This window comes from Abramis brama, assembly GCF_963993115.1.
Source record: "Abramis brama genome assembly, chromosome: 18".
Classification (NCBI taxonomy): domain Eukaryota; kingdom Metazoa; phylum Chordata; class Actinopteri; order Cypriniformes; family Leuciscidae; genus Abramis; species Abramis brama.
In genome coordinates, this window is record NC_139980.1 from 24,728,847 (window position 1) to 24,743,157 (window position 14,311).

Below are 14,311 nucleotides of genomic sequence, written 5' to 3' on the forward strand. Positions count from 1 at the left end.
ACTGTCTTTTCCAGGTGCCAAAGCCCACAGGGGTGAAAAGGGGTTGGCAGAGGGTATGGGCAGTGGTTTGTGACTTCAAACTCTTCCTGTATGAGCTTGGAGAAGGGAAAGGTGCCCAGCCTGGTGTCATAGTTAACCAGGTCATCGACATGAGGTGAGCGAGGTGTTCATTCAAATGTGATGCTCAAATATTTAAGTCAAATATTTCATGAAATATTTCAATATATTGCGCTTGACTCTCTATCCTGAGCAGGGATGAAGAGTTTTCCGCCAGCTCGGTTCTGGAGTCTGATGTCATTCATGCTAACAAGAAGGATATCCCCTGTATTTTTAGGGTAAGAGCATACATGCACTTTGTTTCTATTTTATTCAAATCTTTTATAACTTTATAAATGTCTTTGTTGCCATTAATTTAATAAATCCTAGCTGAATAAAAGTGTTATTCAATTTTTTTTTTTTTTTACTGACACCAAACCTTTGCACATCAGTGCATAGTCTACCTTGAGAAAAGTAATTTGAGTTTCTTTTTGAACTTGGAATTTTCTTTAAGGCTTTGTTATCAAAAATTGTACAGGGAGAGACTGACATGAACAACAGTATTTTAAAAAGTGCTTAAAAATATTTATTTAGAATATTCCTGCAATATAATTAGTATGCATTATATACTTGTTGTTATTGAAAACGAGCAAGAAGGTGGCTGGCCGCACACTGGATTCAGTCCAGACTACAGAAGTCTATCAAAACATTTTTTTTATTTTATGGATTGCATCGTGCAAAAAGTGCAAAGTGAATTAAAAGCAAATGGACAGGAGCAGACGTTTCAGCACATTGCCATCTTCAGTGCTCCAGGAGTGTGCTGAAACATCTGTTCCTATCCATTTGTTTTTAATTCACTTTGCACTTTTTGCACGATGCAATCCATAAAATAAAAAACTTTTTGATAGACTTCTGGACTGAATCCAGTGTGCGACCAGCAACCTTCTTGCTCGTTTTCCACATTCCCTTGGCTCAACGCACCTGAAGAACAAGGATTTTTTGTCAATTTGGAGCGCAACAATTTCTTCTAGTTTTCATAATTGTTGTTATTGCCATAGAAAAGCTAAATAAAGTAACTACACATTTTGTCTAAATTGAGTTCTAGCAAAAATCAGATCTCTAAAACTTTGGCCTGTCTTGTGACAGACTGCCATTCTTCTCAGTTCAAGTGTTAATGTATTCACTACGTTGTCCCTTTGTAGGGCAGAATAGTAGTTTATTTCTGTGCTAAATTCTTCACTTTCATCATTCATCACCATCACCACACAATAATTGTGATTTTCTTCAAAATATCACAGATCAAATAATAGCAACCAGGTGATTTATGTAATGACCATGACTGGACTCACTATAGCCTTATGCAGAGTTTCGTTATTTAATTTAAAGACATTTTTGAATTGCCTTATATGCAGTGCTATCCATTCATTCCACAGGTAACAGCATCTCAGCTGTCCGCCTCCCCGAGTCAGAAGACGTGCATCCTGATCCTGGCCGACAACGAGCAAGAGAGGACGAAGTGGGTGTGCGCTCTGAACGAGCTGCAACGCATCCTGAGGAAAAACAAGCTGAAGGAGCGTTTCGTCTACGTGCCTAAAGAAGCCTACGACAGCACGCTTCCTCTCATCAAAACCACCCAGACTGCTGCTATTATAGGTACAGAGACTCACAAAACTCTTGTCAGATCAACACAATGTTAAAGACCAAATAGTAATTCCCTTATCTGGTGTTTAACCAAAAATATTTGATTGTGTCTAGATCATGAGCGGGTTGCTTTGGGGAATGAGGAGGGCCTGTTCGTCATCCACGTCACCAAAGATGGTAAAACTTCAATCTTTAATCCTTTTACTTCTTCATTGTCTATTAAACTTGGTTGTGAGGTTTAGTGGTCAAAAATCTGGACTGGTAACTGAAAGATTGTTGATTCAAACCCAAGAAATGCTGATAAATGAGCCAGGTTGCTTCAGGGTAATAAGTTTACTCAGAAATTACTGTAATTTCCAAATGTTAAAAACATTGACATGCTCTCCATCATTTTGACAGGAAAAATGGGTCTATTGCATTGGAATGCTAGACGTTTATTTAATTTTTTGGAAAATGAAAACAACAGATTAAAATGGAGAGGCTGGACCAAAAATAACCATTATCTGTCATTTTGACAGACTGAGTAAACCTTTCATTGGATAAAAGCAGTAAAATAATGTTTTTTCCCCCTATTTTTCTCTATTTGTTAGAGCAGTCATACATTACCAATCTATTAAAGGTTGTAAACTATCAAAATTAATGATTTGTTAGATTTAAAAGTTCTTTCTTGGCTTTGTGGCTCTTTGTTATGCATTTTTAACAGTAGTCCACTGTCGTTGTTGAACCGCATACACATTTAAACTGAAATAACAGATACAAGACAAACATCCACTGTACATTTTTGTTCTTTCTGCTAGAAATCGTTCGCGTGGGTGATATTAAGAAAGTGCATCACATAGAACTGATGCCCACAGAGCACCTCCTGGCCGTCATCTCAGGCAGGAACCGACAAGTGTGTCTGGTCCCCATGGCGGGGCTCGACGGGAAGGAGATTGACAAGATTAAGGTGGCAGATACTAAAAACTGCCAGGCGCTGGTGTCCGGTGTGGTGCGCAATGCCGCCTGCTTCTGCCTCGCCATTAAACGGCAGATCTCCTGCTTCGAAATGAACAAGAGCAAATCCCGCCACTGCCATCTCGTGGACATACAAGTACAGTATTCAAAACCTCTTTTTTTCTGATCAAGTATATTCAGATGTAATTAGTGTTCATACTCATTAGATCGCAAAGATTGTCTTTGCTAGCACACACAGCAACATCAACAGCCCTTTCTAAATCTCAGGCTCCAGGAACTATCCAGTGGATGGCGCTGTTCAGCCAGCAGTTATGTGTAGGCTACCAAGCGGGCTTCATGCGGTACAGTTTGCATGGAGAAGCCCCTCCGGCCAGCTTACTCCATCCAGATGACCCCACATTGGCGTTTATTAAGGCTGAAAACCTGGATGCCCTTTGCGCAGTGGAAATCTCCAATAAAGAAATGCTGCTCTGCTTCAGCAAAATTGCAGTGTACGTGGACACACATGGCAGACGCTCACGCCAGCAGGAGCTGATGTGGCCCGCGACGCCCACCGCCTGCTGTGAGTACTGAGTGGAGAGACGTTAATCTTCTGCTTAAACGGTGTGGCAGTGAAAAGGTTTGTTTGGATTGACCTTGTGGCTGTTTTATATCTCTCAGGCTACAACGCCCCCTACCTGTCAGTCTACAGTGAAAATGCAGTGGATGTGTTTGATGTGAACACTACGGAATGGATTCAGACCATTCCCCTCAAAAAGGTTATGATATTAAATGATCAGAAATGAACAACTGTTGCACACCTGAATGGTTGCATCTGGGTGCATTTGACACAGGAAATAATATATATATATATATATATATATATATATATATATATATATATATATATATATATACATTACCATTCAAAATGATAAATTGAATGAAACATTTTTGATAAATACTTTTATTTAGCAAGAACACATTAAATTTATTAAAAGTGACTGTAAAGACTTTTACATTGTTACAATTTTTTTTTATTTCAAATAAATGCTGTTCTGTTGAACTCTCTATTCATCAAAGAATCCTGAAAAAAAAAATATATATATATATATCACGGTTTCCACAAAAATATTAAGCAGCACATTACATTTTAAAATATAATATATATTATAATTATAATCTTTGAATATCAAATTATAATAATTCTCAATATTATTGTTTTTACTGTATTTTTAATCAAATAAATGCAGCCTTGGTGAGCATTGGAGATTTATTTAAAAATATATTTTTTAAATTACCAACTCTTCACATTGCTGAAGCTTGCAAAAAATTATATATTTGTAAATATTATTAAAAATAAATATGCTAAGTAGATTTATATTTCATAAATATTTCAAGTACGTGCAATTTTAAACATTCTCTCAGATAACCAGTGTTAATAAATTTTATTCTGCCATCTCTAAATGAATACATTTAAAACAAATCTAAATGAATACATGCATGTTTAATAAATGTTCATATTAATACCTTCAGAAAAGCAACAGAGTTGACAATATTGCAGTTTGAGACATTACCATTAGCATTGTGCTCAAATTTGTGTTTGTCAATTTGTTAATACATTTGTTAACACACACAAAAATTATAAAAATGTAAATGCAATAAAGGCAAAAATGCTAGATTTTATTATTTATTTATTTACTGAAACCATAAATGAGTCATCTTCTGAATGACTAAATAATCCCAGGATCTCACTGGCTCTGTGCAGGTCCGGCCGTTGAACATGGATGGCTCTTTGAATCTCTTGGGCTTAGAAACGGTCAGACTCATCTACTTCAGAAACAAGACTGCAGGTAACAGCGGTCACTCCATAATTCAGTCAAATGCATAAATCGTGACAATCGTTGATGTTTCTGCCTTTGGTTTAGTAGTGCCGTTTGAAATAATGAATAATTCAGATTTGAATAATATGTCTGATAATGCATTATTTGTGTGTGTTTAGAGGGGGACGAACTGGTGGTGCCTGAGGTGTGTGATAACAGCAGGAAGCAGATGGTACGCAACATGAGCAACAAGAGACGATTCTCATTTCGTATTCCTGAGGAGGAGAGACTGCTGCAGAGGAGGTGATTGACTGACACACACACACACACACACACACACACACACACACGTTGTGTTTTCATGTTTTATGGGGACTTTCCATGGACATAATGATTTTTATACAGTACAAACTCTATATTCTATACCCTAACCCTACCCATCACAGAAAACATTTAAAATTTTTCAAAAAACATAATTTAGTCTGATTTATAAGCTGCTTTCCTTATGGGGACCAAATGTCCCCACACGGACAAGGATTTCGGATATTGCCATCTTTGTGGGAACATTTTGTGCTCATAATGTAGGGTTTACCTGGGCCACACACACATACACATACACATATTTGTGTACTACTGTGCTGAAAATGCACTTTTAATGAAACCGTTAGAGACAAAGTTCATATGACATTTGTTGCTTACTTTTTTAGGTCTGTTTTCAACATCCAACTCATTTCTTAGTTTCAAAATGTCATTATAGTCATTGTAAGGCTATTATATGAACTGGTGTGTTTGCAGAGAAATGTTGAAAGATCCTGAGAGGAGGAGCAAGCTGATCTCAAATCCTACTAATTTTAACCACGTGGCTCATATGGGGCCTGGAGATGGAATGCAGATCCTCCGAGATCTGCCAATGGTGAGAAGCTCATCTTTTAAAAGAATATTCTGGGTTTAGTACACGTTAAGCTCAGTCGACAGCATTTGTGGCATAATGTTGATTGCTACAACCATTTATTTCACTCCTTTTCTATATAAAATGAAAGATAACCATTGCTTCAATTGTGAGTCAGGCACTTGCAATCTAAGTGAAAGGGGACAATTTGTTAGAGTTGAAATACTCAACTTAACTCAAAAGAGTTGTAAACAATATGCATTTTAACACGATTTAACACGAAAAATTGCTCACTAACCTTTTATATGCCAATTTACATTTAATGTGTAACTAATAATGTACGTCTCAACAGTGTTTTTTTGTGGTAATCAACATTATCACAAATGCTGTTTATTGAGCTTGGCTTGTATTGAAGTCAGAATATGCTTTTACAACCTCATTTTGCTTTGTACTTTGGTCATTTTGCTTTGTATTCTGGTCATTTATCAAGTCACTGTCATTTTTTTGTTAAATGAATACTTCTATTCAGCAAGGATGCATTACATTGATCAAAAGTAATGGTAAAGACATTTCTAAAGATTTCTATTCCAATTAAATGCTGTTCTTTTAAACTTTCTATTCATCAAAGAATCCTGTAAAAAAGTATCCAAAAATGTTTCTACAAAAAAATAAAGTTTTCAACATTGATACAATAAGAAATGTTTCTTGAGCACCAAATCAGCATATTCCAACAATTTCTGAAGGATCATGTGACACTGTCTTCTCTCTACATTGATTGATGTGTCATGGGTCATTGATGCATCCTGTATTGATATGTGTTGATACCAACATGATATCATAAAGATCATTATATTGAAACCCATAGTTTGTTTTCATCAAGTCATGTTTGTCTCACTCATTGCATGCTTGTGTCACTGTTCTGTGTGTGTGTGTGTGTGTGGTGTTTCTCTGTGTAACCTGTAGAATGTGCGTGCTCAGGACAATCGTGCTGGGTTCAGTGGATCCGTCAGCATCCCATCAATCACCAAAAACCGAGCCGAACCTGGTCGTTCCATGAGCGCAAGCAGTGGTCTAGGAATGCGTAAGTACACACGCGTGGCTGCTGTTATACGTATCAGATTTCCATGCGTTTCATTCCCAACCCACTTCTTTCTTGTCCTCTTTATCAGGGACTTCCTCTCAGAACGGCAGCGCTCTGAGGAGGGAGCTGTCGAGCAGCAGCTACAGCTCGAAACGCCAGACCATGACATCACCTTCAGAGAGCTCGCTGTCGTCAGGAGGGGGGATGGATGTGGGCGAAGCGCCACTCTCTCAGTTTGATAGAGAGGTGAGTCATGATGTAGGAGGAATCAGGACAGTGGTATCTTCATTACCTCATCACATTAATGGCAGATTTGCACTATGCAGGGACGTCACAGCACATGATCAGCAAGCTATAGCATCCGTGACGATTCAACTTGAGCCTTATGCTGACTTCACATGCTATAGGAATTATTGTAAATACGAGTTTCCTCATCAGAAATTGGGCATGATTGACAAGTCTTATTTACGACTGGGAAACTTGGAGATAATTGGAGATAAGTTGGATGGGCCATAAACTTTAACCATGGTGGAGGAGAAAATGATCACAGTTTTATTAATTTGATTAGTTTTTCCATTAACATCTACATTGCTTTCTCCTGCTGTCACAATCTTTATGTATATTGGCCATTTAATGCATTAAAAATAGCATTTATTTGACCTAAATTACAGAATTGTCAGCAAGCTTGACAATTGCGAATTGACAGAAAGCATGTATACAATAGCGTGGATAATGTTTATGGTTTTCAATAAATAAGACTGTACATTTAATTTAAAATCTTCAATACATTTTAGAATGTGCAAATAGAAGTCATATAATTTCCGATGTTAAGCATGTGAAGTCGCATATTATTATGCACAAACAGTTTTCAGGCAACATGGCCTTGAAAAAACTGTCTACAAAAGTTAGTTTTTGTTCTTTTTTAGGCTCTCTTTTCTCTCATACACCACTTTTATATTTGAAAACACAAAGTCAGAAATTACTGTCAATGACTTTATTTATTGCTACTCAAAAAATATAATTTATTCTCCCTCATGTCGTTCTAAAACCCGTTTGATTTTTCTGCACACCTCCTTACTTATAAAAACTGCTGGCCCTATCCCTTCCCATGAGGCCTGTAACGGTGGAACACTTCTAATGTCTTTGCCCCAAAGCAGTTAAATGCGCTGTGTTCCCCTCCACCTAGCTTTGTCAGTGCTTACTCCACTTTATGCCTGCCGCCCCATTCCACTACATCCAACAATCTCCTTAGCAAACCACCCACCCGCGCCCTTATCTCACCCGTCATCTCCCCATATCTCTGCGCTTTGCGCTCCCTGGCCGCCCCATTCTCCTTCAGCAAGTGTGGAAGCCGTTCTGGCACTCAGTCTGCCCTTTCCTTCTCAGTGGCAGGCGGTATCGCCCTCGGAGAAGACCCCTGATCTGAAAAGGGCTTTAAGGACCCTGCTTAGTAAGATGAAGGTAAACGCCACACGTTTGCAGTGAAACACACACACACACGCACATACACGCCTGCTGTCATCTGCACACTCGGGCAGCCCTGCAGAGTGCTTTACTCACTGCCCATTTTTGAAGCCCACAGCCTTATCGTCCACTGCCAACAAGTGAAGCAGAGAGCTTCAGTTGGGAATGGCAAGCTTCCATCCGCATGTTTCACCTTCATACTGCTCCTGCTGGCCAGCCCCTGTGAAAATGAACGTTTTATCATCATCAAGTATATTTGTATAGCGTTTTTTACAATACAGATTGTATCAAAGCAGCTTCACAGTATTAAATTAAAATAAAATAATACAACAAGGTTTGTTTCTAGTGGAATTTATTGATTGATAGAATAAAATTAAATATCCCCAAAATATCCCCAACTGAGCAAGCCAAAGGCAACAGTGGCAAGGAACCGAAAAAACTCCATCAAGTGGCCTAATGGTGTCCTAAAACTCCATCAGGTGACCTAATGGAGAAAAAAAAAAAACCTTGGGAGAACCCAGGCTCAGTCGGGGCCAGTTCTCCTCTGGCATTTATGAACTAGAGGCCGGATTGTAGTTTGAACTGTAAGATTAATAATATTATATGAATGCCTGGCCGAAAAGATGCGTCTTTAATCTAGTTTTAAACTGGGAGAGCGAGTCCGAGCAACGAACAGTATCAGGAAGACTATTCCAGAGTTTCGGAGCCAAATGTGAAAATGCTCTCCCTCCTTTGGTTGATCTGGATATCCTAGGTATGACCAAAAGCCTCGAATTTATTGATCTTAAAGAGCGCGATGGATTATAGGGCGATAGAAGATCCGTTAATAGACTGGAGCTAAGCTGTTTAGGGCTTTATAAGTCAGTAGCAATACCTTGTAATTAATACGGAACTTTATAGGTAACCAATGCAGTGATGATAAAATCGGTGTTATATGATCATATTTTCTTGATCTAGTAAGAACTCTAGCGGCTGCATTACAATTGTGGTTCTGATGTTTTCTATTTTCTCAGTGAAGAAGTTAATGAAATCATTACTACTAAACTGTAACGGGATATTTTGTTCGGGTGACGTCTGTTTATTTGTTAGTCTAGCCACGGTGTTAAATAAAAACCTTGGATTGTTTTGGTTGTTTTCTATTAGTTTGCGGAGGTGCTCAGCCCTGGCCGCTTTTAGGGCCTTTTTATAACGTGACATACTGTCTTTCCACGCGATTCTAAAGACCTCTAAATTAGTTTGTTTCCATTTACGCTCTAAATTACGGGTTTCTCTCTTTAGAACATGCGTAGTATTATTGTACCATGGTGCTTTAATTTTCTCTCTGACCTTTTTTAATTTAATGGGTGCAACAACATCCAATGTTCTAGAGAGAATGGTGCTCATAGTGCTAGTTAGTTCTTCTAGTTCATCTGTTTGTTTGGGTTCAGGCAGCAGCTGAGACAGATTAGATAAGAAATTTGAGAAAGTTTTTACGAGAAAAAAAGTCATTAAACCAAATGTGTCATTTTTCCGGTAGCTAGGGATAAACATTAAAGGGATACTCCACTTTTTTTGGAAATAGGCTCATTTTACAACTCCCCCAGAGTTAAACAGTTGAGTTTTACCGTTTTCGAATCCATTCAGCCGATCTCCGGGTCTGGCGGTACCACTTTTAGCATAGCTTAGCATAGATCATTGAATCGGACAGGACCATTAGCATCTCTCTAGAAAAAAATGACCAAAGAGTTTCGATATTTTTCCAATTTATTCTATAGCACCCCTTGTGGCAAAGCTTAGAATGCAACGTGTGCATTTTGTTGTGAACTTTTTTTTTTTAGCTTGCAGTGTTTGCATTAATGTACTTGTGAAGAGTGTGTTTCAATTCTAGATTCGTTGCACTATTTTCTATATAAAATTTTCTATCTATTAGTATAGTGTTTTTGAAGATGAGCACTTGAGTTACTTTATAGTGCCTTGTTCTCAAAAACGCAGCTGGATTGAAGGACCACCCATACTTTTATGCTTTTTAGACATGGCAGTGACCAATCAGAGAGGCAAATGCAATAGTATATAATGTAAACTTTCACTTAAATCAAGCGAAAATCATGTAGTTTAGCACATACACATTTGTGCTATTTCTATATTTTGGGTAAGTTAAAGGGATAGTTCACCCAAAAATTCTGTCATCATTTACTCACCTTCCTTTCGTTCCAAACCTGTATGACTTTCTTTCTTCTGCAGAACACAACAGATGTTTTGAAGAATGTTTCAACTGTTTATGTCCATACAATGAAAGTTAGTGGGGTCTAATGTTTTGTGGTGAATTATCCTTTTAAGACTGATTAATATTCTCTTGATGGCGGCATGTTAAATGGTGAACCAAGCATGCCATGTTTACAGAGCCATCCTCTTTTAAAAACTGCTGAAAGACAGATTCCACTTGACTGGGTTTATTTGCACCTTTACAGGATTTCATGTGTTCATTGCATGTGTACACTACCGCTCAAAAGCTTGGGGTCAGTAAGAATTATGTTGTTGTTTTTAAAGCAATTAACACTTTTATTCAGAAAGGGCGCATTAAATTGATCAAAATTGACAGTCACATTGTTTAAAAAAAATTATATTTCAAATAAATGCTGTTCTTTTGAAATTTCTATACATAAAAAAAAATCCTGAAAAAAACCCATCATTGTTTCCACAAAAAATATTAAGCAGCATAACCATTTTCAAAATTTACATGAAATAAAAAAAAAAATTGATTATATTTATATATATATATATATATATATATATATATATATATATATATATATATATATATATATAATAAAATTTATTATTATATAGTAAAAGAGAAAACCTTTATTTTAAGTTGCAATAATATTTCACAATATTACAGTTTTTACTTTATTTTTTGATCAAATAAATGCAGCTTTACTGACCCTATACATTTTGAAGGGTAGTGTAGTTAAAGGCTTCATATGTCCATTGTCTTCATCTTTTTCTTGTGTTTTTGAAGTAAAACTGTAGACTTAGGCCTGGTTTCACAGACAGAGCTAAGATTAAGCCAGGATTAGGCCTCAGGGAATCTTTTATAAACTTGTCTACTGGTGTGCATCTTGACACAAAAACTATGGAAGCTTGTTTCCACCGCAGAATAAAACATTTTAAAAGATAATTGCGACTTTTTATCTCACAATTTACATCTCGCAATTCTGACTTTTTTTCTCAGAATTGCAGGATATGAAGTCAGAATTGCGTGATATAAAGTCGCAATTGAGTGTTATAAAGTCAGAATTGCGACATAAACTCACTATTGTGTCTTATAAAGTCAGAATTGCGAGAAATAAACTCTCAATTCTGACTTTTATAGAGTTTATATCTCGCAATTCTTTTTTTATTTTTATTCTTTAGTAAGCTTTACATAAACAGGGAACCAATAACAGCAATACAATATGTTGAAACAAGACTTCACATTGCCCTCATTCCTGAATGTTATAAGTACAAGTCATACATGTTGTACTGAATACGTAAATAAAACCATGTAAACGTATGAATACATAAATGTGAGGAAAGAGAAAAATAAAATTAAATGACTAAGTAAAATTAACTTGATAAGAATGCATACAAATTATACATGCGTATACGTCATATACCTATATATACACACTTACATAGAGATAAACTATATGTGCATATATAATTATACATATGTGCAATACTTATACTTGCACATCCATATATACGTATACACACACATATATACATTCATATATCTATTGCCACGCATATTCACACACTCCTACCATGTGCTTACATACTTGCAACAACCCACTTGCATCTATATTCATGCACATGTCCGTGTAAAAAAATAATAATAATTACTCTAAATAAGTAAAAGAATATATGAATATAAAGAAAAACTGTAAATGAGACTTATCGCAAAGGATAGTACTCGTTCCCTGTGACATTAACTTATAACGTATTACATTAATTTATATCTCGCAATTCTGACATCTTTTCTCAGAATTGTGAGATATAAACTTACAATTATAAAGTCCAATTCTAAGGAAAAAAGACTTTTTTCCTCAGAATTGCGAGTTTATGTCTCACAATTCTGACTTTGTAACGCGATTGTCAAGTCAAGTCATCTTCATTTATATAGTGCTTTTAACAATGTAGATTGTTTCAAAGCAGCTTTACAGAGATAAACGTATAATTTAAGGTAACAGAGATTGTTTTGGCTTTATAGCGGTTCTTTAATAAAATTATTCTCCAGCTAAGGTTAGTTTTGATTGATTCGCTTCCGTCGCAACGATCATTTGTTATTAAATTAGGGGCCGCTAAGACGACACCATTCTCTCTACACAGACTTTAAACGTGAACCTGTGATAAACGCTGATGGCGTTCACATGCGCATTAAGAATTGGTTCTATAGTTATGTGCGTTTGAATATATGTGCGCAGGTTTGTAATTCCCTACAAACCAAGCCTAAACAAAGTACTGGTCTTTCCTTATAAATTTTGATACAGAATTTTATTTTATTTTGTCACTTCGAGGTAGGTACGCGAAACGAATTTTCCAGACAACGCTTTATCTGTAGAGTGGTAAAGGGATCCTCCATAGGGAGAGACTAGTTGGCACTTCAGCACTGTGACTATATCACGCAATTGTGAGAACAAAAGTCAGAATTGTGAGATAAAAAGTCGCAATTACCTTTTTTATTTTTTATTATGTGGCGGAAACAAGCTTCCATACAAAACAATGGCATATTTTAAGATATGTCAGTGCAGTTGCTTTCAGTTAAAACAGCTCAAACATGCATTTTAGTCTGGGACTAGCTTAAGCCTTGTCTGTGAAACCGGGGTAAGATTATTATAGTGGAGACTCTCTTGATCAATTTTATTCTGTAGGTAGTGTCACTGTTTTTACAATATTTTTGTTTGTTTTTGTTTTTCAGGACTCTGATTCGCCCCGGCACTCCACTGCCTCCAACAGCTCTAACTTCAGCAGCCCGCCAAGCCCCGCCTCCCCACACAAGACAAAGTCCCTCTCACTGGAGAGCACAGACCGCACAGGGTGGGACACATGATGGACTCAACGGTGAACCAATCACAACAAACTCTGAGTCTGCCTGTAACAGTGCTCCGCCCCCCTCCCATACAGTCGCACCCAGGCACTACAGGCCCCTACACCTAATTTGCATAAAGGATCACCACTGGGGAACATACAAAGGAAAAACCACACCAACATGTGAGCGTTTGTATGTGCGCGTGGATGCGTGGATGTTTGAGCGACGACCCCGCGAAGCTGATTGGAGGAAAAAGTGGAGGCTACTAGTTCTGGATTTAATTGTTACTGGCGTTTGTACATAGACCGGGTTAGGGGTGAACTTTTATTTATTTATCATTTAGCCATTTCAAGGTGGAAAATACTGTCACGTCCCTCACTCAGCTGTGGACCGTACGGGAATGATGATTCCATTATAGAATCCCACTAATTTACCAGGAAAAAATCGCAAGGATGTATATTTTTTATTTGCTTTTAAAAGTGATGTGTGTAGTGATTCGTTTGTTACTTCAGCTAACGGAATATCAGGCGACCTCATCTATTGCTTCCTGTCCTATATTTGTAGGAATTTATAGAGGCTTTTCTGACACGATGACATCTTGGGATCCGTCACCGTCATTATCGCCAGTCTCCATGTAATCCGAACCTTCCGTGAAACAACATGACCTGTGAAAACACATCACAGTAATGTACATAGGTTAAAAGTATAGTATAATATATAATAAGGAAATATTGAAGAGATAAAAAAATCTCACTGCTTTTATTTTTAAAAAATTATTTTAATATACTCGCGCCAAGACCATTTAAAAAAACTTAAGTTGCGTCGGTTCTTTTAGATTTTTATTTTGTTTTGTGAGACAATACTGCCTTGTGTATTTTTATTTCGTTGAAGATTTTTGTGAGACACAAGCCAAGCTGTTTTACTACAAGTGTGCTTTAAAAAAAACAAAACAAAAAACTGCATAATGTCCGCCGGCTTCACTTCTGCTTTATCAGATGGCAATACATGCATCGACCGAAACTGTACAAATATCATATTTCTGCAATCTGGAACTATTAGGTCCAAATTGTTGAACTTGTCCAACATGTAATTTGAGATTTGCAGACAGACAAAAGCCACTTCGTTTCGTTTCTGGATGGTTTCATGGTTACAGTATGGGAAATAGTCAACACACTTTGCTTCACACGCATAGTTTGGAACTTTCTACCCTGGAAAAACAGTAATTATATCCCGTTAAGTGTTAAAACATTCACCGCTGCTATTAAATGTAAGGTTAGACTTTACCATTAAACTATATTACAATAATCTGCTCCCACAAAACCAGTATGTATTTGTCATTATGTAGTTTTCAAATTGCCGCTGTTGCAGTTCCAAGGACATTTATTCCATCCAAA

The 14,311-nt window shown here is 37.0% G+C and overlaps 1 protein-coding gene across 7 annotated transcripts in view; it reads left to right on the plus strand.

Annotated features, from left to right (window-relative positions):
* The window catches only part of cdc42bpab (CDC42 binding protein kinase alpha (DMPK-like) b), a 59,176-nt gene extending 44,868 nt beyond the window's left edge, over window positions 1-14,308 (plus strand). For 4 of the 7 annotated variants that reach the window (XM_084092092.1, XM_084092094.1, XM_084092097.1 and 1 more), the window contains 14 exons: window positions 15-154; window positions 254-335; window positions 1,470-1,689; window positions 1,792-1,854; window positions 2,475-2,767; window positions 2,899-3,193; window positions 3,292-3,389; window positions 4,379-4,463; window positions 4,613-4,736; window positions 5,229-5,346; window positions 6,286-6,403; window positions 6,492-6,649; window positions 7,790-7,864; window positions 12,807-14,308. In XM_084092092.1, coding sequence (XP_083948218.1) covers window positions 15-154; window positions 254-335; window positions 1,470-1,689; window positions 1,792-1,854; window positions 2,475-2,767; window positions 2,899-3,193; window positions 3,292-3,389; window positions 4,379-4,463; window positions 4,613-4,736; window positions 5,229-5,346; window positions 6,286-6,403; window positions 6,492-6,649; window positions 7,790-7,864; window positions 12,807-12,938 — 2,001 coding nt within the window. In that variant the 3' untranslated portion in view covers window positions 12,939-14,308. The remainder of the gene's footprint in view (window positions 1-14; window positions 155-253; window positions 336-1,469; window positions 1,690-1,791; window positions 1,855-2,474; window positions 2,768-2,898; window positions 3,194-3,291; window positions 3,390-4,378; window positions 4,464-4,612; window positions 4,737-5,228; window positions 5,347-6,285; window positions 6,404-6,491; window positions 6,650-7,789; window positions 7,865-12,806) is intronic. The other 3 variants (XM_084092096.1, XM_084092098.1, XM_084092093.1) reach the window with 2 other exon arrangements.
* Window positions 14,309-14,311: the final 3 nt, after the last annotated feature.